General features: G+C 44.2%; 1 protein-coding gene across 5 annotated transcripts in view; it reads right to left on the bottom strand.

The window, feature by feature from the left end:
• Positions 1 to 1655: 1655 nt before the first annotated feature.
• SLC12A8 (solute carrier family 12 member 8) overlaps positions 1656 to 23898 on the bottom strand; it is a 42417-nt gene continuing 20174 nt past the window's right edge. For all 5 annotated transcript variants that reach the window (XM_032445993.1, XM_015868718.2, XM_015868720.2 and 2 more), the window contains 9 exons: positions 22450 to 22563; positions 16122 to 16209; positions 14961 to 15048; positions 12140 to 12286; positions 9090 to 9735; positions 8109 to 8206; positions 6771 to 6888; positions 4770 to 4830; positions 1656 to 2534 (listed from right to left, as the gene is read on the bottom strand). In XM_032445993.1, coding sequence (XP_032301884.1) covers positions 2369 to 2534; positions 4770 to 4830; positions 6771 to 6888; positions 8109 to 8206; positions 9090 to 9735; positions 12140 to 12286; positions 14961 to 15048; positions 16122 to 16209; positions 22450 to 22563 — 1526 coding nt within the window. In that variant the 3' untranslated portion in view covers positions 1656 to 2368. The remainder of the gene's footprint in view (positions 2535 to 4769; positions 4831 to 6770; positions 6889 to 8108; positions 8207 to 9089; positions 9736 to 12139; positions 12287 to 14960; positions 15049 to 16121; positions 16210 to 22449; positions 22564 to 23898) is intronic.

The following is a 23898-nucleotide window of genomic DNA, read 5'->3' as shown; positions in this document are numbered from 1 at the left end:
TTTCTTTTTGCAGGGAACACTTGCCTTGTGCCTCCCTTGGAAGCAGCTCGTTCCAGATACTTGACATTTGGAGGTCAGGATGGATGTGGGTCTTGTGATCTCTTTTCATCCCTCACAGCAAAACGCACAGCAAGTTTATGTCACCAGGTCCAAAATGTTCCCTTCTGATTCCTGTCAGAAATAAACCCTCTATTTTCTGGGGGAAAACAGTCAGTCATTTTGATCCATCTGATGCAACTTGGAACCTCTGATTCCTCTCTTTCAGCCTGCTCTGAGAAGGAATATCAGCGAGACCACTGCACACCCATTTTGTACAGAGTTCCCATACTTACTGGTTCACTATATTATCTTTTCCCCCCCAATTTATAGCAGCAATTGCCCATACTAGAATTCACCAGGCAAAAGAAATAATTCTAAGAACCACCTTTTCCCACTAATTTAAATGATAACCCTATGCTGTGCTTCAGCACATCCTGTCCAGGTGCAGCTATGATGCTGGATGAAGCTGAGCCAGAACCAGAAGCACAGGGGTGAGATCACAACGGCTTGCTGGCCACAGAGAGCCCGTTTCCACATCCCAGGCACATTATCATTATTTATCTCAGGTGTTTTGTTTGCTGCTTCTCCAGCATCACAATCATCTGCAAGTGACCATCTCAAGCATGTGACTTTCTGGCCAATATGCACAATGAAAACACCCAAGGAAAGTCAAAGCTGACTGAGAGAGCTATGAAGAGAGGAAAGAAGAATAGGGATTTGGGTAAAGTTATAGATTGGAGGAGTTTGGTTCTCCCAGTGCAGAATTCCAGTGGGACGTTCAGACAGAACCAGAGTAATGTCAACTTGCAGCAAGGAGCTGTCACTTAACGCCCAGATCACAACAAAACTTGACTTTTCTCCTGCCTATTATCAATTCTATTTTTGTTGCACTGTTTTTGAGGCAGATGACTCTAATTCCTGGATACTTGTTAATGTTGAGGCATCACAAACACAGCATGAGCATCTAGGCAAGACAGCAAGACAAATAATAAACTATTTATCCTTCAATGCCTTCTGTGTCTGTGCCTTCTGCAAACGAATCTGTCAAACCTACATCCACGTATCTCATAAAAACAAATGTTTTCACACCCTCATTTCTTAAAAACAATTCCATGAACTCAAAGGAAGGTTGGTTATGGACGATAACAGTGCTCACATGGCTTAAAAGATAGAAGGATCTTTTCATTATGAAATTAACCACACTGCAACTTGTTCTGGACAGATAATGCTCAGAGCTGGGTCCCAAACCAACCTTCAGGGTTCCTGAAGCAAGTCTTCCCTCCACCTCTGCAGTTAATGATGTCAAAGCCAACACCCCAGGAAAGATCAGCACACCCCTTCTCAAGCACTAAGAAGGAAAGTTGCTCTACTTACAGCATACAACACCAGCAATGAAACTGTTGACCAGAATGCCCAGGCATGACGTGCTCTGGGACAACAGACACAGGAACCTTCCCGACAGTGCTGACCAAAACTATGGTACCCAATGGGAGGAGCTGCTTGTCTCACTGAATCCCAGAATGGCTTGGGCTGGAAAGGACCTCAAAGCCCACCCAGTTTTGCTGTCCATGCCTTTGTTGTTTAGTTGTTCTCTTAATTCAGTGCTGTGAGGCACGTCCCCATGCTGACGTTTTTATTGCACAGAAGGAGAAATAAATAATTTAATGGCTGAAGTGATCAGAGATTACAAGAAGGGAGAGGCAGTGATTCCTCCCTTCCCTCCCCCCCTTTTTACTTATGCGTATGCATCTATAAAGCTCAGTACAGGATGAGCTTTAAGCAGAATTAGCAAAATAAGGTTAAATGTATCTTGTTAAGGCACTTCTGAATCATCTCTCCTTTTAGCCAAGAGATGTGCTATTTGGAGATAGCTGTACTCTCAGATCCTGGCTCTTGTTTCAGAAAGGATGTGGGAAGCCACTATGAAAAGCTTCTAAGGCATCACATCACCGTTTCACAGTAGTTTTTACCATGCTGCACTGCTGCATATAAAGGCACAGGTTCAGTTCTAGTTTTGAATATATTTCATAGTCCTCTTGCACTTGCCACTGACTCCGGCCTATGATCTAACACCTTAAAGTGCTAAGATTTGGTCACTGAAACTCTGAGGTATAAAACAAGCAGGTTTCTTTTTTTTTCTTTTCCCTTTAGGATGAGATTTGAAACTTGGCCATGTAGTAGCTTGCACAAACAAACAAGCCTCGAGCACGTAAATAACTCTTCACATCCTTTCCGTACACATTCAAGTATTTCACAAGGTACGTCAGCAGTGATTGGCACTCATCAGCCCTTTCTGAAATGACAGCTTGCTGTTTTTCAGCCTCCAAGTTTACTGAAACTGATTCCCAAACTCTTCCCTGCTGATGAGGGAGGATTGGTGGTAGCGGTCCCTGGAGGCAAAGTCCTCATTCTCCTCTGTGAGCTGCCTGGTCTCCATGCCCACTGTCGCCAAGGCTGGGGTCACCACGATCTGCTCCTTCGGCAACGGCCTCCTCCTGCAGGCACAAAAGCACTCGCATCACCCAGTGTCTGCCTTTAGCAGCCATGAAAACAGAACAGACCAAAAATAGCACCAAAAGGGGCAGGCAGGGCACACTGAGAAGGGCTACGTCTCCCCTGGTGCCCTTTCAGCTAATGGAACATGTTTCCTAGAAGGCACACGGTGACTCTGCTCCCACCTCCTCCCCAGCAAATACTCAAAAATATACATTTTCTTAGCAAATATACATTTCCTTTTTGGAATTGCTCCAAATGTTGGCTCTGCCACTTTTTACACTGTGCAGGAAAGGAAGGAGCACGAACTGTTGCTACTGACAAATATCCTTCTTATAGCTTCCGAAGCTTTCGTGTACATCTCAATTACTTTTGGAACCATGCAGGCCGGAAACTCTCTTCCTCTTTGAAATAAAAAGCGGAGACTTTCCTTCAGCCTCTTGTTCCCAGTTTAAGAAACCCTGACTACACACTTGCAAGTCACAACTGGAAGTGCTGATACCAATGACTTGGCCCTCTTCCATAGGATCATAGAATGGCTTGGGTTGGAAGGAACCTCAAAGGTCATCTCCAAACCCCTGCCATGGGCAGAGGTGTCAGTCACCAAATCAGGCACTAGACCAGGTAGTCAAGGGCCCCATCCAACCTTTGAGGATTTGGAAGTATCAAGGACCCATGGTCGCTTCCATCACTCTCACACTTAAATAGGATGAATTTTTATCTCAAATTCATTGGCATGCCTTGCTTGGATTCAAGAAAAGAAAGCTTAGGAGAAATGTGCAAGTGATTTCAATGCAATGTCTTGTAGCAGAGCAAAGGTGGGCTAACTTCTCCCTTCCAGTCCCTGGTCACCTCCCTGGGAAGTCAGCCAGCCTCCCACAGGGACCATCTGCCAACAGGCAAGAGACAGGGCTGAGAAGTACCAGGGGACAACCAGAAGGAAAATGTGCTCCATCATCATAGCTGCACTGAACTAAATTACAGGCAACAGATCCAGCTGTACACTGAGGTGGAACAGGACAGCCAAGTGCCTGGGATACAATGCAGCAGGGTCTGACTCACAGTGCAATGAGTAATTCTGACAGCGCTTCCAGCACAGTCCCGTGCACCCTGTTCTCATTCTCACCTCCTCACCCCAGGCCTTGGCTCACATTACAAATGCAGCAGTCATTGTGAACAACCCCTCTTTCCAAATAAGACACACAAAGCCTAGCGCATACCCTCAGGACACCCTCACTCCTGTTCCATGTGGTTTATCTGCCTTGGGCTCTTATCCTGCTAACAGAGAATTCTGTAGCTTTAGGACAAAGCCATGAGATGCAGCAGTAGCTGTGTGAAGGAAGCTGTTCATGGCCAAAGAGGTCAGCTGGACAGCTGTGTCCTCATGCCACTCCTGCAGAGATCCCCTGATCTGGTAGAGACAGTGATGGGCAGTAATGCAGGAGAACCAGCTTGTCTGTTCTTGGCTGCATCATGGACCTACATCCATGGAGATCTGAGAGAGATTCCACTGCCTTCAGTTTTGTCTCTTGAGCTGCCTCTGCCACCAAAGGCATGTGGCTATGTTATAGGGACTGTGGGCAAAGAGTTGGGAAGGAAAGCATAGGCACATGCCAATGTACCTACATACCTGGACCTTCAATTCACCTTAAAGAAACCACCAAATCTGCACACCCAATGCACGGCAGCTTGTATTGTACAGTGTTCACTACAGTGTTCCCCCATTGCAACAGAAAAGAAGCCAAACAGATTAAGAATTTCAAATCCCACTGAGCTGTAAAGCAGAAGATATGGTCACTACTCCCATGGGAATCCAAACTCTATGGAATTAATAATTAATAGGATCAAAATGAATTAACAAAACCAGTTAATAACTAACCACACAAAAATCCTATGGTCTTCCAGGAAGGAAAACTCTAAGATGTTTGCAGATGCAGTCCCACAGAAACTCAATACTGGATGGTTCCTTCACTGAAAACCTTGTTTATTGCATTTTCCCCTGCAGCTATTGCTGCTTCCTCCCAAATCTCCTCTCTGAAACTTCAGCCCAGCTGGAATGTGACTGCCTGTTCCACCATTACCACAGCCACCCAGCCAACCAGAGCAAACAATTCTATTTGCCATTAGTTTGGTTCTCCATCCAGGGAAAGATGGACTGCTCAAGGTAAGAAGACAGTCAACATTTACACACATTAGAGGCTCAGTGCCTTGATCTCTGCCATGTGATCGGTACCAACCTGCATGAGGTGGTCAAAACAGACTTAATCCAGCTGAACAAACTGAAATTTGCTGCTGCTCCTACAGGAAAAAAAGCACAAAAAGTCAGTAGGTTGTTAATTCCTTCGTAATTGCATTTTGCCATTGAATTTTTGTATAAAATCCCAAACCAGCCAGCCTTCATTACACAAAGATTTAGTGATTGTGAGAGCACTTCTGAAGTCTTCATGCTTGCTTCAGCTCTTGAAGCAAGAAACTAACCCAAATTTCCTATGGAGAACAGCTATCCCTTCCCAGACTGACAGCTTATTAAAACACCAGCAGAGCTGAGGCCAAAAGAAAGATACCAGGAGCAGTATCTTCTCTTCCTGACACTGCAAAGCCCATTCCCACTGCAGGGATGGGGAGACTAAGGAGCTGTGTGGCTGACCTAAGCCAGAGTGGCCGTGGTCTCACTGCTCCCTCCTGGCTGACCCCATGGAGAGCCAGTTTAGCTTATTACATCAACACCAAGAATTCTGGATTTCTTTGTGCAGTTAATTTCCTGCACTGGCTCATTGCAGGGGCAGACAAGTGCTGGAGCTGGCAGCAAAAGCAGTCCCAGAAGTTTGTGGTGAGGGTTACGGAGGAGAACAGAGACCCAGCAGAGCCTGCTGGATTTGGCTTAGGCTGCTGCAGGCCAAAAGAAAAGAGGAAGGATGTGTTGAAATCTTGGAGCATTCTTGTGGCAGAGCTACCACTCCCAAGACCTTCATCTAGTCCCTACTGCAGAACATCACCCAACCAGCATCTCACTGCCTCTCTACACAGAGGGGTCATTCTGTCTTTGGAGAACAAACTCGTGGAGCAGTTGATGTAGCATGGTCACAAGATAACTTTTACCCAGAATCAAATAAAAATTAGGCTGAATTCTGTTTATTTCTGACTTCTTTGCCAACTAGTTCCATGCCCCCTGCCAAGAGAAGGGACACCTTACTCTAGAGCAGGTTGCATAAAACCATCTAATCTCTTCTCCACTCTTCCATACAGATAAATAGAACTCAGTTGTCATGTAAAGATTAGCGAGTGATATATTGATGGTTACTGAATGATAAGTAACTTTTTGGATTCTTCCAGCGTGGGTTTCTGAAATCTGGTATCTACTTACAGTAACCTTTAATCTAGATAAAATCAGGTGGCTATTTCTGAATTGGTTAAATGATACACGAACTCAGGTTCTTCTGTCTTTTCTTACCTAGGTTTTCATAGGTGCCAAACAAAAAAGAGCACACAAACACAATTTGCACCCATGTATGTTCATACAAACGTATTTATGCACCTACATGTACATGTATGTGAGCAGGCACATGCTGCGCATGCATCACCCTCTCAGAGGGCAGACCAATGCAAATCTCTCCTGCCCCTGTGCCAAGGAGCTACAGACTCTCCTGAGCTGCTTTCTCAATGTGCTGTACTGTTTAATTTTGAACTTGTTTAAGCCTATCACATGCACAAACCTTTTTAAAGCCTTTTGCCTAAGAATATTTTCCCAGATTACGTTCCTGACATATTCAACCTGTTGAGATCTGGAATCAAAAGGCTCTCTTGTTTTGCAGTTATGAATGCTGAGATTTAATGAGATACTTGTCATAATTCCCATTTTCATTAAAGTTTTCTCAGGTGGGTTTAGATCGATTAATTAAGTTTATTAAAAAGTATTTACAACAGATTTTTCTCATTGCCGTGATATGTTTGCAATCTGCAGTCCCTCTTAACTCTTAGTGTCTGATTTGGCCGTTCAGAGCACAAAAAGTAACACAACAAGCACAATGCTCCAACTACCAAACTGGTGTTAGCTACAGCTAGAATCAGAAATTAAAGAGCTAGATATAAAATGTATTGAAACTAACAAAGAAACAAAATCTCATCCTTCCTTGTGCCAGCTGCATAATAAACATAAGTCTCTCAATTCATAATAAAGTGAAATTGAAGCTTAATGAAATTTTAAGCAGATTTAATAATACAAAGAACACATAACTCACCCAGGGGGAGTCCTGGACTCACTTGGCCAATGTAGAAATACAGAACGACCGCTGCCCCCAGGCTGACAAGGGTGTAGATCCACTGAATGACAAACATTATGATGAGGGACACAATTGCCTATTGAAAAGACAAGGCTTGGGGTCAGTTCAAGTGAGATAATGCACTGCTGTCAATGTAACAGCATCACCCTGCTGAGCATTTCTTTTTAGGTGTCTGCTCAGAGATGGGGACATAACCAATGCATCCTAAGATCACCCCTGAAGGTGCTCAAGGCCAGGTTTAGTGGAGCAATAACATGGGTGGATGGACACTCCTGGTGCAACAGGCCCTCTAGGGAACCACATCATCTCCCAACTCCGAAACACTCCATGATGAGCAGCTTCTGGCCACATGTCAGCATTATTATTACTGCTCAAGATGATGACAAGCACTTAGAAGCTCTGTTACTTACTGAGCCCAGAGAGTGCATTGGCATACAACCTCCCAAAGATATCACCCCTGGAGAGCATCCTCCAGCATCCATCCCACCCACTCACCTGCAGGACCATTCTCCAGTAGTTGGCTACTGGAAGCTTGAGCAGCACATTTGGAAAGTGGGTGTCAAACTCAATCTAAGGATTACACTAGCAGGGGTCTGTGTGCTGTACAAAGGTGTTTGGTATATTTTACACACAGCTATGAAATCCCCATCCATGCAGCAAGGCCATATGTTTCATTCATTATGCATATCTGACCCTTCTCTTGTCATCTCCCCATTAATCCATCTTCCCAAGACGAATTCAAATGTCCTCAGTGGCTTCAGGCAGAAGCTATTTAGAAGTTATTTATTCTTGAAAGTAACGTGCTGGGGAACACTCTGTTTTTCTCCCTCCAAATGTGGAATTTCACAGTCAGGCTGCTCTGATCAGGAGTTCAGCAGTAATGAGAGATTCTACCCTAAGGTGGCATCAACTGTTTCATAAATAAAAATAACACAGCTCTGAAGCTGATGTCTCACTCCATCCCCCAGCAAAATGGAATACAGTGAAAAGAGGGATCCAGTGTTTTTTTTTTTCCCATCAGCTCCACATCTCCAACTCTAGAAAAGTCCTAAGATGCCAGACTTTGAATCTGGATCTTCTGTGTTTGTTTGGTGTTGCTCTTTTACCATCACCTGCCTTCCTTTTAATTTGAACTCAGGGGTGCATATTCCTGTCAGTATATAGCTCAGGTAAGTGGGGATACCCAACACACAAAAGCCATTTGAAAATACTGTAGTGTATTTACACTGTATTAAGTGATGAACTTCCTCCCATGTTTAACAAACTCAAACCAAGGCTCAAAATAAAATGACTTACACCAGCAAAGGAAACCCAGTAATTGCAGAATTTGGAGTAGAAGGATTTTTGAATTTGCTGAATTTCCAGCTCTGGATTTTGCTGCCTTGTAGATGATTCTAGGGGATAAGAAGAAAGAAAGAAATAAAGAGATGTTACAAAAGAGCTGGTGCGTCAGTCTTTTTCTACTTTACACTACCGGATTGTAGACACCAAAACAGAAGTTCTATCATCTCACAGCTGGACATGGCAGAGTTCAGCCATAACTCCTAAAATGAAAGCAAAAAAAAAAACAAAAACAAAAAAAAAAACAAGCAGGAAGGGAAAAAAAGAAAGGAAAAAAAAAAAAAAGGAGCTTACAGCTCTAGTACTGAGTTCATTTTAAGTTCACACATATGTAATTGCGTGCGATGGAAAGCAAGGCACAGTATCCATACTTGTAAAAGAAGAGAGATACAACATTTAATTGGCAAACATTGATAGAAGACTACTGATCTGAGACAACAACCTCCACTGTAAACAGTATCAAATGTCCATAGTGCCAGCGAAATGAATTCAGATTCTTAGCTGTGGAGGATGAATTACAGCCTCCTCCTGTAGCATGGGCATCATTTCATTTCATAGCTAGAGCTTTACGCTTGCAAAGCTCCACCCCTCCTACCCTCCTACCCAGCATTATGGCAAAATAAGCCCCAGGATAATACTCAAAACCTTTTTAATGCACAGCGTTAGGAGCACATTTGTAGAATAACGAGCATGTAGTAAACAACCCTACACTAAATACAGTCCTGCCTGCTTTCCTGTGATTAATCTTCCATAGGAAATTACATTGGAACTTCTCCTGTGATTCATTACGATGAACTCTATCCTCACCTGTAATAAAACATATTATTGCTATGAATCACCCAATGACAGTCCCATATAAAGCTAGTTTCTCGCCTGCCTCCTGGAGGACCGAGGCCATAAATCATTCCCCATGAGTCCCTGTCCTGCAGCCCTCACCTTCCATCCCATGATCTGGGACCTCTGGCGCCTTGCTGTAGAGCTGCTCTCCATGCTCAGGTGGTCCCTGGTGATCCACAGCAGGCAGTGACCAGCACGGTCCCATCTCATACTGCTGGCTTTTGGGTGGGGGCTCTGCAGTCTCATCCCACCCACAGCGAGCTGGAGGAGCATCGTGATCAAGATCCAGAAGAAAGCTGTCTTGTAACATTTGCTTGGCTGGCTTCTTTGCTTTTTTCTGCTTGACTTTTTGCACTAGATTCTCAGCTCCTTCCTTTTTGCCAGCACCTGGCTCATTACAAAATGGTTTAAAAAGCTGGTCCATGTCTTTCCTGAATTCCAGCAAGGTGCCATTTGATCTGCTTTGAATTACTCCATCGGATGCGTGGCTGGAGGGCCTGCTGAAAATCAAAGGCTGGGAAGAGTGAGGAGTCTTAGAGTTTTCCACCAGTGTCTTGCCAGGCTTTTGCTGAATGTTGTAGCTCAAGGAGATCGAGAAATAGGAGTAGTCTACAGCAATATATGTCAACATGAAGATGATGGTGACTATTGGAGCAAGAACATTCACTTGCCCAATGAAGACGAAAGCCATGGTGATGAGACTTGTTAAGCAAATTGCAGCCACTGGAGTCTTGTTGGGTCCTTTCTATTGCATCAGTAAAAGAAAATTATTTAAATTAATACTTGCGAGCATCCCCCCGGCTCAGCTGTAACACGTGAATATCCCAGCAGTCTGCAGGTTAGTCATGAAATGCACCCCCATGTGTGCACAGCAGAGGCTCACTGGCTTAATAAATTAACAGACTGGAAGCCAAGAACTGCTGAGTTCCCACCTCACCTCCAATTCTTACTCAATCTTTGTCTTTGGAAAATTCATCCAGTCTCACTCTATATCTCCATGGTGAAATGTTAAAGCAGCAATAAACCTTCAGAAAGATTTGTGGGGCCTACGGGAAGGCCAGGCTGTGTTCTGGCAATAAACCATGTTAATTACAGTTAACTGTTCATTTCTGATTTCTCTACAGGGCCCTACATTGCTGTCTGCTCAAAAGGCTTTTCACAGATTTTAATCTCAGGTCTAGTACGCCCTTCCTCGATCATTGCTGAAGAGCCAGCCTACACGATGCTAAGTGCCCATCAAAGCTCCTGTGAAGGCCCTTCTGAGATGTGGTTTGTCCCAAATGGGCCACTGCTGAAAAAACAAGCATCATTTCTAAAAGTCCTGCAGTTTGGGAGTTTTTCCAGCAGCTCACAGCAGAGAGGAGGCACCTCAGAGATGAGCTGAAAGGTGCTCTTCCAGCTCCCTTACACCAACAACAGCACGAGACGGGGAACATTTTCCATCCTACAGATTCATTTACTGCATGTTCTTCTCTAATAAACACATAGCTCAAATGGAAACTATTTCTATTTTCTCCACTCTTACTTATTAATAGAAAAGGGGACCTTACGCCTTTTCACAATGAAATGAGGAATATGTCTCCAGGATAAATGAACTCGGTTCTCAGAAAGCATCTTAGGTATTAGAAAGACTTACTGAGATAGGGAACAGATGGTACAATCTCAGGATGCCTCTGGCTTAGGTTTAACGCTACAGAAAACAATAGTGTCCTTCACATTAACCAGGGTTATGCTGCCTACAACACTTTCCTAAACCATGGAAAAGAAGAACTGATGTGGAACAGATTGTTAAGGACAAACTACACTTATTAACTCTCCATGAACCAAATCTAGACAACTTTCAAGGTAGCAGAGAGAAGGAAGGGGAAGGTGATCCACCTTTAATTTCTCACCTCTTTCTAAGCCCTTCACACTGAGGCACTTTGCCCAGCATTCAGAGCAGAAAATGCTACAAAAAGACAGAAAACTGCCAGAGAAGAGAGGGAATCAACTTTGCAGTCCTTGGGCTAAATGACTGACAGTCCAGCAAGCACTGCCACGTAGAGAACAATCTGCTCTGGGATTGCCTGACAACTGTCCTCAGTAGCTGGAAGGTTTTGCTGTTGTTACCATTCCTGCTTCTCCTGTAGTTGTTTCTATTATTCTTATTTCTGTTATTATGACTTTACTTTCCAAGAATTACACTAAGAAATACAAAATACAGGAAACCATTATACTTCTAAAATGAAGATAATTTAAAATGTTCTTAAATTCCAACATCATGCAATATTTGTTCTGCAGTTATAAGCTGCTCTGAAAAGGCAAAACCACCTTAAGGTTCTCCCAGCTGCTTGCTGCAGTTAGGTGCTGTAGGTTATTTAGAGCAAAGGAAACTTTTTTTCTCCTTGTTTAGAAAAAGGAAAATCCATATACTTTGATCTACATGCATAGCCCATGACTACACAATCCTCATTGGCTGTTGCTTTGACTGTTCTCAGTGAAATAACTCATGTGAATGAGGATTACTTACCAGGACAAGGAAAAAGCTTCTTGCCAAATTCAAATCAAGGCTTTGTTCAAAAGCAGCCCTCTAAATTAACCTTTCAAATCTATTCTCTCTATTATCTTTACAGAGTCCAAAAGGCACATCATCCTTTTCTCCAGAGTGCAGAAACAGAATCCACTGCACTGCCATCATGTCACCAAAGAAGATAGGAAGATCTCAAGGAAAAAGAGCAGGAAAGGAGAAAAATAAAAGAAAAAGATAAAGAGGAAACTACCATCCATTCAACTAGGGTGCTTGGACAAAGCTTTAGACCTTTGCCCTAAAAGGGAGGGCAGAGGAGAGTGAAGAGCCTCAGTCATGATTACGATCAGCATGGGTTTAGATAAGGGGATGGCAAAAAAAAAAACAACAACACCAGCAAATCACACTCCAAGTTATATCTCAAGCAGCTGTCTTCCTGGAGATGTCTCAAAAGAAGTGGGACCAAGGGAGGAGGTCACAAAGCCCAGGAAGGGCTGTCCATGTGCTCGGAAAGAACAGACAGCTCTGGGGCAGAGGAATGGCTGAGACAAGGAGCACAGACCCCATCCCAGAAATACTCCTTGTATCACCAGCTTCCCTTCAGGTTACGTTTTGTACTAACTTCACAGGAAGGGTCACTAACCCCGCGTCCAAGGAAGGCGAGCATGGGGACCACGTTCTCCTGGGCGATGCACTGCAGGATTCGGGGTGCTCCGTAGAGCCCTCCCATGCAGGAGGCCAGGGATGAGATGTACAGCCCTAGCAAAAACAAGAAACCCACCAAAGATACCTGGAGGAAGCAGAGAGAAGGCAAAGTCAATTACTTTGTTTTTCAAAGACCCACGAGTGATTTTAAATGCACATTTTCAGAGATCCCCTATGTTTTATAGCATTGCAGAATGAACTGAGTGGAAAAGGCAGCAAATTTAACTGGCCTGTGGTATAAAGCGCAAGTAATTAATATGGGAAAATTACCCCATAAAAGTATTTAATACTGAACATCCTGTATCAACTGAGCTATTTGACAAACTCCATATCCATGACATATCCAAGAAACTCTTTGTCACTTGGAGCAACTGCAGCAAAGCAGCAGCTATTAGATTCCACTTAAGTAACTGGAAGTGAGTTTATTTCAGGAGAGATGACTTATATACAGAGCACACCATACAGGAAAAGCTACTCAGGCTTCCAACCATCCAAAACAGGAAGACAAACCCCTGCGTCCCAGAGGGGAAAACCAATCCTGAAAGAAAATCTGCAGTAAAACCAAATCAAACTTGTCACTTAAGCAAATGGCACCTCAAAAAACATGCTCCAAAGGATATAATACAATGACCTTTTTTTCCTGTCTTCAATGAGAAAGAATTTCCTCTGGTATGAACAAAACTTCAAAACCTTTAAAGTCACAGTGCTGCTCACTACAGGTGGTTTTATTGCCTGTTGCTTACCAACACCCCTTGAGCTGGCAGCCCAACTGGGCAACACTATGTGTGGGTAGCAAGTTGTGGGCCAGGCACAGCCCACAGCCCCCAAACTCTGAGCCAAGGCCAGCTGAAGCCCAACCTTTCTCAAGCAGAGACACATCCTCACAAACCCTATAGTTATGGGCAGCTTCTACAGGCTGAAACACAAGTTGTCTATTCAGAGATTGGAGAGTTATTCTCTTGGTCCACTAATTACAGGCTTTTAGCTCAGTTTTCCGTGGGAATACTTGTTTTCATGGTGTTTGCCAGATGTATTTCAGAACCGTAGTGATCTCTTACCACTCAAACAACAGCATTGCTTCTCCCCACACAAATCCACTTGCCTTGGGAATTTTATCTTGTGGGACAGAAGAAACTTGAGGGGACGATTAGCAGCTATCAGCTTCCATCAGGCAAATGGGCAAACCCTGGGTGCAGGAGTCTGACAAGCAGAAATCACCCCCTCCTCCCAGAGAACTGGTCTGGTTTGGGAATCACTTGACAGAAACAATCAGTTGCGCCAGACATCATATATTACTTCAGCTGCCAAAAAAGCTTGCATTTAAATGCACTACTTGACATTCAAATCAGGGTTAGAGGGGAAGAGTCCCTTTCACTGAGGCTGATGAAAGGTTTTGCTGTTGGTTTTAAGCGCAGAGAGTACGAATACTTCATAAGAAATTGGCACTTCTGGCTCATGAAGAAGAGTAATTACTGAATCTCATTTCTATGTTTGCAAAGCCAAACAAGCACCGTGGGCCACAAAAGCAGCCACTCGCTCACCTGTGCCTGGCAGAAATGGGGAGCTGGCATGTTCAGTGTGCAATGATCGCGTTCTTTCTCCAAACTCATCCCAGTACACAGTTTTGCTTGTAGCCACTCAGAGAAGCCAAATGAGTGTTTGGATTGTTCCACTAAAGGGAGTTTGCTTTTATTTGGCCTGTTTATTTCTTGATATTTAACAGCGTCAAACATTTTCAGATTCACCTCCTGGGAGATTTTACAGCTCTTCCCCACGGAGGGTTTTGAAGTAAAAGCACACATTCAAAAATCACTTTCTCTTCAGCTGGTTCAGTTACAGGTACTGTTTCATTACCAAACCTTCCATCTGTTACATCTGTCGCATTTACTTAACAAAGGCATTGCGTTAAAGGTAAACCCATTCTTTTTTCCCCTGAAGCAGAGATGTTGTTTCACCTTAGCAGGAAGGCACAGGAGTCCCACCATTATGTTGGAGCTTACTTTGGGGACTGGAGGATATCTACGGCTACAGTTACACACTTGGAGAGAAAACAAAACCAGGGTTTCAAACTGACATTTTAGATTGAAGTGCTATAAATTAAACTGATAGATAACATCTCAAAAAATAACCACAAAGCACGTGCTGTAAACCCATGATTTGGTTTAACGCTGAATAATAGGAAATTAGCCCTTCCGTACCCCAGTAAGACAGAGAGGCACACAGACATCTCTGCTCTCTTTTCAATGGCCTGCAGTGCCTGGGTTCATTGCACGTAACCCTTCAACACTCCTTCACTCACATACACCAACGTGGAACATCTCAAGTTCTCTAATCCACTGCTCAGACTGCAATTACAGTCTGTGTGAAATGAAAACCCAAGCCTCGCTTGACTTAGTGCAGATAAGCAGTGGAGTTCTTTAGAGATTTCAATTTGGCCTGAGCTTCCACCAATGAGAAAGGATATATTCAATAAAAGACAACATTTATCACTGGACTGTATTAGCATACTGTAGCTCTTAAAGCTATTTGCTGAGTGATTATGCCAAGATTCAGCATTATTGGATATGCTGGTGAATGAGAAACTATTCAAATCAATTGTACATTGGGATGTGCACAGGGAAGATGCCCTGAATATCAATGAGAGATGTGCACCCAAATCTCCTAGGATTTTGGAAAAGCTCAAGCATACAATGACAGAGAAGCCCCTCAACCTAAAAGCCCCATCATATAACACCTTTTCATACACAAAATCAAGTTACCTTTTCTGCTATCATGAAGTCGTAGCGGAGAGACTGACGGGTGCAAGTGGCTCCTAGCAAAAAGACGAAGACCATGTAGAGAAACCACCTGCAAACAACAAAACCAAACCATTTTCTCCAGCCAGACAAGACCGGTCTGGCAGAGGCAGAAAAAGGCTGAGTGCCTGTAAGCTGGGTTTTCAATCATTCTGTACTGGCTGGCTCTGCACGGCAGGATGTCACCACTGTGCTCATCATGCACCCATCACAGCACAGTGGGGACAGCACATCACAGCCACGGTGTGACAGTACAGTTCCCCTGAGGTAAGGAACCTGAAGTCCTCAGGGTACACACAGGGGGAATGATCCAGCTGTGCTGTATCCACATCCCCTCATCCAGGGGACAATGCCAGGTTTACCACCTCTGTCACGATCCTCCTTGGATATCTCTGGCTGTTCCATTGGAGGGATAAGCCAGGTTGCCTGCAAAGTCCAGGCAGCAGAGGTGTGAATTCCCTGCTTTAAAACAAAATGAGCACCAGCTGCAGTAGGAATTCAACTTTGTCCAGAAGGACCCTCCTTTCTGCCTTAAGCTGGGAATGCAGTTAAATGTAGTATTTTCAGAAGTGGCTTAATTGGCAATGAAAGCAGGAAAGGACCTTCTGAGGTACTTATTAATACATAACACTGCATTACTTCTGAAAAGCAGCATTTCACCAGGGGAGAGCTCTGCTCCCCCGGCCTTGCAGTCACACAGGTCATTTCAACTCTCTTGGCTTCATTTTCCTTAGTAAGAACAATCACATTTTCTTTTCTTTTTCCAAAGACAGTGCTTTGAAATCAGCAGCAATAAGTGACAAAGCCACATGCCACAGGCCTTCAAGAACTTTGCATGCTGATCAAGGACAGCCAGGCTGCAGTGGCATAACCACTCTAGCACCAACATGCATCCCATCCAGCAGAGGAAGCCGAAGAGTGAGGAAGGACTGACTGTTTCCACGTGAACAGATCTCCGCTCCAACTCACCCAGAGTAGATGGTGGTAATGGATGAGAATTTGAATGAGAGCCAGACGTTAATTTTCCAGATGGCTGAGTAATAAAAGGTTGATGGGAATACGAAATGGATTGGTCACATCCAGGGCAGGCTCCAAATAGTAAATTTTCCCCAGCCTATTACTTACGAGGTGCCAATAGCAGCCAGAGACCCCAGGGGGATGTTGGTAGCAGGCTTCTGGAGATCTCCACTCATATTGAACCCAGCCATCACACCTATATTTTGTAGACATAAATACAACCCAGAGTTAATCCAAGCTCTAGCATCCATGACATATATTCCAATATGTAACATAATTTAATCAGTCACTTAATCGATTACTTCAGAACAGTAACTAGATCATTTCACTGCACTGCCACGTGTAGGGTTACTGCCTAACCATTGACTGCTTGGTAAGTAACTGCTCCTGTCTCAAGGGAAACAAGCTACTGCCAGCACACCTACAAAAAGCTCTTTGTCCATTTTGAACAATGGGGAGGGGGGTGCTGAAGAAGCAGAAAACTAAACAAAACCCATCTTATCTTAATGCAAACATGACAGAGAACAGTGTCATTAGATTGCTGGAAAGAAAAATGCCACCGTTCATCACAAGCTTGCATTCAGCAGGTTGTCCTGTCCTACCAGCCCCAGTCAGTTAGAGCAGATCAATTGCAGGTGTCTGCATTCACAAAGGACAACCACTAATGCAGCTTTTAATGTCTGTGTTCAATGACTACCCCATGCATCCAGCAGAGAGAACAGGGATATGCACGTAGGTGGCAGCTTTCAGCCTTGGGCTCTTCTCTGCAAGCATCACTCAAGGCTGGCATTATCTCTGCCATGCAGATGAAGAAATGGAAGCATTGAGAGCTAAGTGATTGCCCCAGCATCACAGAAAACACCTGGCAGAACTAACAATTAGCAATGGAATATTGTTTTAGGCCAGAGTGCAGGGGATTGCATGACCAGGGGCCACCCTCAGCTTAACAAACCACCATCTAAAGATGCAAGAAAGGGAAACAAGAAGGATCAAAGGATGGAAAACTCTGTCTTAGAGCTGGGAACTCCAGCCTGATAAGGATTAAGAGACTTTACACACATTTGAAGAGAGAGTCATGCCAGACTTGGCAAAAAAGCACATCTTTTCTCATTAAATTACCCCCAAATTTCTCCCAGAATATTTCAGATATCTGCTGTAAGTATATAAAATACCTGACTTAGAATTCCAATGAGAATTCAGACAATCCAAAGGCAGGACAAGAGTCTCCCTAAGTCACTCATTCCTGCCCATCTCTGTCCCATCTTGGGAAGACTTTCTCCACAAGGGACAGACAGTTTTGCAACAAATCCCAGCTCAGCCGGATGGATGCCTTCTCTAAAGGCCTTGCAGGGCTACAGATGGATGGCCACCAGGGAGCCATAGTTGTTGCTAATCAGGGATCAGCATCTCATCTGCCTGCTCTGTCCCAGACCTTTCTGCCCATTTTCACTGCTCTGTGTCCCCATCTGCTAAATGGGAACCGTAACACTTCCTCTCAGCATGCTAATGAGCACAAGGCACTCACATGTTGCCAAACGCATCAGCTAAGCATCGAGCACTTCATTTATTTTCTTTTTCTCCCTTGGATCATCTCAGACCCACCCAGTACCCACCTCTTTCTGTCATCCTCTCCACCACAAACACGGTGCCCTGTCACTTTGCTTCCAGAGAAGCTATCTTCCAGATTCAGATCAGATTCAAATCCTTGAGACTTACTGAAAACTTTAAAAATCAAACTGAGTTGCTCATTTTCTCCTGGAACACTGTTCTGCAGATGTAGTTCTGAGCAGCACTGGTAAAAGCCCATCAGCTGGTGTACCTTCCCGCAGATGAAGTTTCCAAGTGCTGCTCAAGCACTGTTCCTTTTTCAAGTTATACAGTAGGCTTAGCTGGAGGTCAGAAAAGTTAGGAAGACACAAGTCCATGGAAATGGTCAAAAACATTTTACTATGTGGAGTATTCACAAAGCACTCTTCAGTGACATACTGTTCTGCATTTCAGGGGTAAAACAGAAGATGCAGAATACCCCATATTTTTCTTCCAAAGGGAGCAAGCTGTTGTCAGAAGGACAGCTGCTAATCCAATGCTCCTCTTGGCCAAGTTTCCCAAACACTTGGCACCACTTCTGTATCTTCCAGCTCAAGCTTGACTCACCTCCTCCTCATCCAAGCTCTTACCTCAGCAAAGCACTGGGGAAACACCAAAATGGTGCTTTCTGGACCAAATATGAAAAAAGCTGAAGGTGTGAAGTCACTTGTGCAGCGATGCCTGCAGGGCCCTGACTACCCCACTGCCTCCCTTGCACAGACTCAAACATACTAAGCTGCAGCCCAAGATGGCCTGCCAGAGCCTATATACACTGGATCTAGGGACTGATGACAGACTCAGACCAATGAAGGACCTCCAAGGTCACCAGAGCATCACGGGCTCCCTTGACAAAGGCCCAGGTCACCACAACAAGATCCAACATAGCATTGGTCTGAGTGCCTGAGAACATCTGTCTCCTCCATGCTGACTACTCCTACACCTGACAGGATGGGAATCTTCTGGCATAGAAGTATAGACAATGCCAAAGTCATCTCTCTACCACCAGCCAAAAAGTAATTATCCAGATAGGGTGCCAGCTGCCAAAGAACGGAACTGAGAAGATCTTGTGTGAGCAGCAAACTAACCACCTCATTTTTCAATGAAAGGACAACCCAATTCCTTTCTAACAAATTAAAGTAAAAGAAATTGAACAAACTCCACTATCAGTAGCTTTGGTCACACCGTGAGCTGGGCTGGTTTGCAAGCCTCTAGCTACTAAAGAGAAGAAAAATACATTCACTTGCACATAAAATCCAACCAAGTAGAAAAGTTGGGACATTTCATCCTCCAGACACATCTATTCCATAAGGAAATGGCCAATCCCTTCTGAACTCAAGCAATCCTATCTGCAGATTGTCCACTGAGAAATATCCACCTCTCTGTTTCAACGAGATAGCAGGCTGGATTTTCCACACCAGCTATTATCTCAGAGAGCGGCAGATAATGACAAAGCTTCTGGACAAGGAAGCATGAAAACACAGTCAGCTCAGCCAGGAAATTATGGCTGAGACAGTCTGTACATTGCTGCTATTCCCAGCATAATCCTGACCTGGGAATCGTCCAGGCAGTGGATACGTGCACGAAGAGACCACCTACACTGTACATTAGACACTAGCATCAGCTCCACCAACCCTGGCTTACATCTCTACCAGCTATGACTTATATCTGTAGATATGACTGCCTGTAAACTGCCATTGTATTGCATTTTCCAGAACAATGACTATAGAATGTGAAAGTTTGTGGCGTTTAGTTTATTGGTTGTTGGTGGGTTTTTTTTTTTCCTTCAACCAAGAGATGAAGAATGGAAAATCTGAGATTGGAATTGCAGCTGATTGTTTAAAAGGGCCAAATTCTCCACTGATGTAAGCTGGCATCTCTCCACAGACTCCAGTGGAGTTGTGCCAGTTTACATCATCTGATAACTTAGCCCAAAACTTCTCAATCTATTTGCTGTCATTTTGCAAGTGCCAAATATGGTTTATTTCAGAACTGGTGTCAGCACAATGACATTTTCCAGTAATGCCGCTCAAACATCATCTTACTTTCTCATATCACACGATAACACACTTCTTTCATTAAGCAGAAAACCTTTGGAATCTGGTAGAAAAGAAAATCATTCTCTGCACAACACAGATGCTTAACTTCATCTTGAAGCTGCGCTGGCAGTTGCGTGGCTGCTGAACAATTGAATGTGTTGGTGCGGGCAGGCAGCTCCTGAGCCCCCTTCCTCAGACACATCCCTGCTTAAATGGGAAGGTGAAGTGATGGCTTCAAGTTGTGCCAGGGGAGGTTCAGGTTGGATATTAGGAGATACTTCTCAGAAAGAGCAGTGATACAATGGCACAGCTGCTCAGGGAGGTGGTGGAGTCACCATCCCTGGAGGTGTTCGAGAACAGGGTGGATGTGACACTGAGGATCATGACCTAGAGAGGTCACAGGCATGGTATGATGGTTGGTCTGGGTGATCTTAGAGGCCTTTCCAACATTCACAATTCTATGATTCTAAGAGTGGTTGCCTCTGACTTAAAGCAGAACACCTGAGTTGTCTTCTTCAACAGCTTCCAGAGCTATTTCTGATGGAAACAGACAACTATAAAGCACTTCTCACCGTGTCCTAGGGACCAGACTTCAACACCAGTTGAATTCAGATAACAATTGCAAAGGGAGAATAAAGAGTTTATCTGGAGAATATCAAAATAGTTTCACTTCAAAAAGAATCACTTCATCTCAGAAGGGCCCAAACATCTTGTTTCACAATTTCCTAAACACTTTCTTAAAAAAAAAACACTTTTGTTATTAGAACAGCATCTCAGATTGCAAATCAACATATGCTAAAAATTAAAAAGAGTAAACAAAACATTTAATAATAAAAGCTGAACCAAATACCATTTGGGGTCAAATTAGTTTTTCAAAGCAGCTCAAAGCAGCCCCCCACACTGAACAACAAATTGCTTGGCTGAAACCTTCCCTGAACTGAAAAGCTTAATGCACAGGATTGTGCTTGCCAATGCTTTGTCCACATCACCAAGGGGGTCCCAGCAGAAGCAGGAACAGCACAGGGAATGGTTCAGGAGGACAAAGCAGAGGTGCAGCTGCGGGTGATGTTCATGCATCCTTGCCACTCCTTTCCTTTCTGCCCTGCAGAAGAGGCCTAGCAATTGTGTGGCATCTCTCCAGCTTGCTATTAATGCTGCTGCCAAAACTATCCCTGCAATGTCACCTGGAAGCCCACAGACCACCCGTGCTGCCGGGCCTGCTGCCAGGCAGGGAGGAGCACCCTCCCGTCCTCCTGCCTGCAATGCAGTGGGCAGATGCTTTCTGCAGGGTGTGGGGCACCAGGAAAGCTGGCATCCCCTCTGCAGTACTGAGCCTCCATCATGGGTGAGGATTCAGGCTAAGACATTGCACCAGCCCTTGGAGATGGGAGCTCTGAAGTTGCACGGGGCTCTCAGCTGTGATTTGGAACAGAGAAGTCTTGACTCCCATCTCTTGCCTTCTTAATCATTTTTAATCAGATCACAAGTTCTCCCATGTAGCATTATGTTTTCTTTCACAAGGCTCCTAAGCACTGCAGTGCTATAAACAGCAATAACAGGAACAATGGTGGTGTTATATGGTACCACTGGCACCGCAGCTCCAAAGCAACAATTTAAATCCTGTAAATAACCAAGCAATTAAAAAGAACACATGAAAAAGCTCTGCAGTAACCAAAGTAGTTATACATCAGTCCAAACCGTGTTTTCAGAGAATATTTAACATTACTACTGGTGTTACAACTGCTAACTAATAATGCAACACGCTGCCATAAATTATATCTATTAGTTTTGGCCTTATTCCTCGCAGCCAGGTATTAGCAGTAATGAAGAAGCATTTAATATGGTTAATGGTTATAATACGGCAATTTTCTGCACAGCACTGTCATAATTGTTCCTTCTTCTCCTCCTGCTTTCCTGCATCAGAAGCCAGGCTCTGCAGAGGGGCTACTTGGTGGCTGAGGGACTTGGTGGGTGAGACCAAAGCAATAAGGAAGAGGGCAGCAGCCAACTGCTCCATGGTGCCAACAGTTTGAGCAGGCCATTTTTCCATGAGGAAGCCTACATGGAGGCAACAGCCAACCTGGTAAGGTGGGAGACAGGATTTCACAGGAAAATTTGGGATCCTGCTCTAGGTATACCTGACAAAGTGATTCTGATAGATCATTTCTCCAGCTCATCTGCTTCACAAAACCTTTCAGTTTCTCTCCCTGTACCGCAACAATTCCACTAACAACTTTCAGCTACTTGCTTAGAGCTAATCCTCTGCAAATTCATCCTATAATCCAAGGATTCATTGCTATGGAAACTGCTCATGGTCGGTACTTTTTATTGCTTAAAAAACAGCATCAACAAAAGGTATTTTAACTCCAACTGATAGCTATTCCATTCCCTCTGGAGAGTACCAGCTGTGGAGAGGGGACATCGATCTTCCTCTTAATTTAAGGGAAGGAATGACATGAAAGCATCCAATTACACTTAATGAACCTGAGTCCTGCTGTATGGGCAGTGCAGAGAGCAATAGGTCAGCATCCTGGGCGCTGGAGCCAGTCCAGCTCAGCCTCTGAGAGTCCTCCACCCCCTTCCTTCCCATCCAGCAGGATCTTATCACAAACCTTATCTAGCAACATGAATCATGGACCATCACTATTAAAAAAGCTTGGAATCCTGTGGCCCCGAAGCATTGGCCAAGATCTGTGCCTAATCCTTGGAGGAGAGGAAAAAATGCCATCATGTCAACCCATAGGCTTGACAAGCAGCCTGGAGAATCTCCCATAGAGATGTGTCTGTGGAGGGATGGATAAAACTCACCATACCTGTGGCAGCTGGGAAGAACACTCCAAAAACAGTGAAGAAGGACTCCCCCTGGCTGTAGTCTGGCAGCGTGTTGTTAAACAAAAGCTCTTCCGAGTAGCCAACAAAGCCATGCTCTGCAAACACAGGGAGGGCAAAAGGAACACCTCAGACACTGCACAAATAGTAGGAGAACCAATGGCCTAACTCACCCCCCACCAAACACATGTGATGTCAGAGGCTGTTTCCAGTGGAAGTTTGAAATGGTGAACGTCAACTTTTTTGGGGGGGAAAGAAGCAAGAGTGGTTAAATGGGTGCCGATGCCAGGGAAAGCAATGGACAGCAGTGACTGGCATGACTAGCACATCCCAGCTGTGCTGCCCCATAGTGAGTTCTGCCACCAAGCACCTTCCCATTAAACCCTCCCACCGAGGACCATCACAACCCACGAGTAGAAAAGATAACTCAGAAAGCGGGTGACAGAATTAAAGATACATCTACAAAATGAATAATTTCATTTTCAGCAGGCGATGCTGCTTTTTAACAGGGTATCTTCTGTTGTAGAAACAGCTCCTCCCTGTTAGCACCCCAAATGCTTGTGATTGCTCTGGGGGGAGGTGAGCAAAACTGGTTTCTTTCTTCTTCCAGCCACTACAATTTATTTCCACAAGACATGTGACTGCAATCACTTGATTTTTTTTCATTAGCAGGCAGGATGTTGTTTATGGCTGCGTAGGGTGACAGCCAGAAATTTAAACGACTCCATCAAAGCTGCCCCATGCCTCAAAGGCAGCATTAGTGGTGTTTGGACAATAGATTCAACCGGAAAATTAATCAAGAGTTCCGAACAAGACATATTCATTTGAAGTGTCAGAATATAACTAACCACAGAGCTCTGAAGTTGCCTCAGAAAAAAATCCTATAGATAATCAAAAGTTTCCTACTACATCTGCATTCATTGTGTTGCCCAAACATGGATGGATCTCCTGCTGCCTGGCTTTTAGAAGCTGTAGTCATCTTCACAAGGAACAAGCTGCAGATGAGACTTAAAGGGAATATGCTCAGTGCAACACCCTGACCTCTGGGCCTCACAGAAGTCTGCATAAGCTGCAGCTTCTGTAGAAATAAAGGGGGAATTTGTGTGTGTTGTACATTCCTGCAACACTAGACCCCAACCGTTTTTTCAGACAAAGCCCCTACAATTCTAACTGGAGTTTGTGCCCATAGCACACATGCTGGCTGCAGAACTTCCACCAAACTCCTCAAGGAAAATTTCAGACTGCAGTCAAACAGTTCTTCATCCGCTCCTCATAGAAACATTTTGCTATTAAAACAAAAGGCGTGGGGAAGTATTCAACTCAGCCAGAGGACTCATGCATACAGACAGACCTTCTCCAACTCATGCTTCATAGCAGCATCAACTAGAACAATGCCATTCTTGACAAAAGTTTGCCCAACCAATCTGGAAAAT

Source organism: Coturnix japonica, chromosome 7, assembly GCF_001577835.2.
Source record: "Coturnix japonica isolate 7356 chromosome 7, Coturnix japonica 2.1, whole genome shotgun sequence".
Lineage (NCBI taxonomy): Eukaryota > Metazoa > Chordata > Aves > Galliformes > Phasianidae > Coturnix > Coturnix japonica.
The sequence above is the reverse complement of the archived record's forward strand: the minus strand, read 5'-3'. Positions and strand labels throughout refer to the sequence as shown.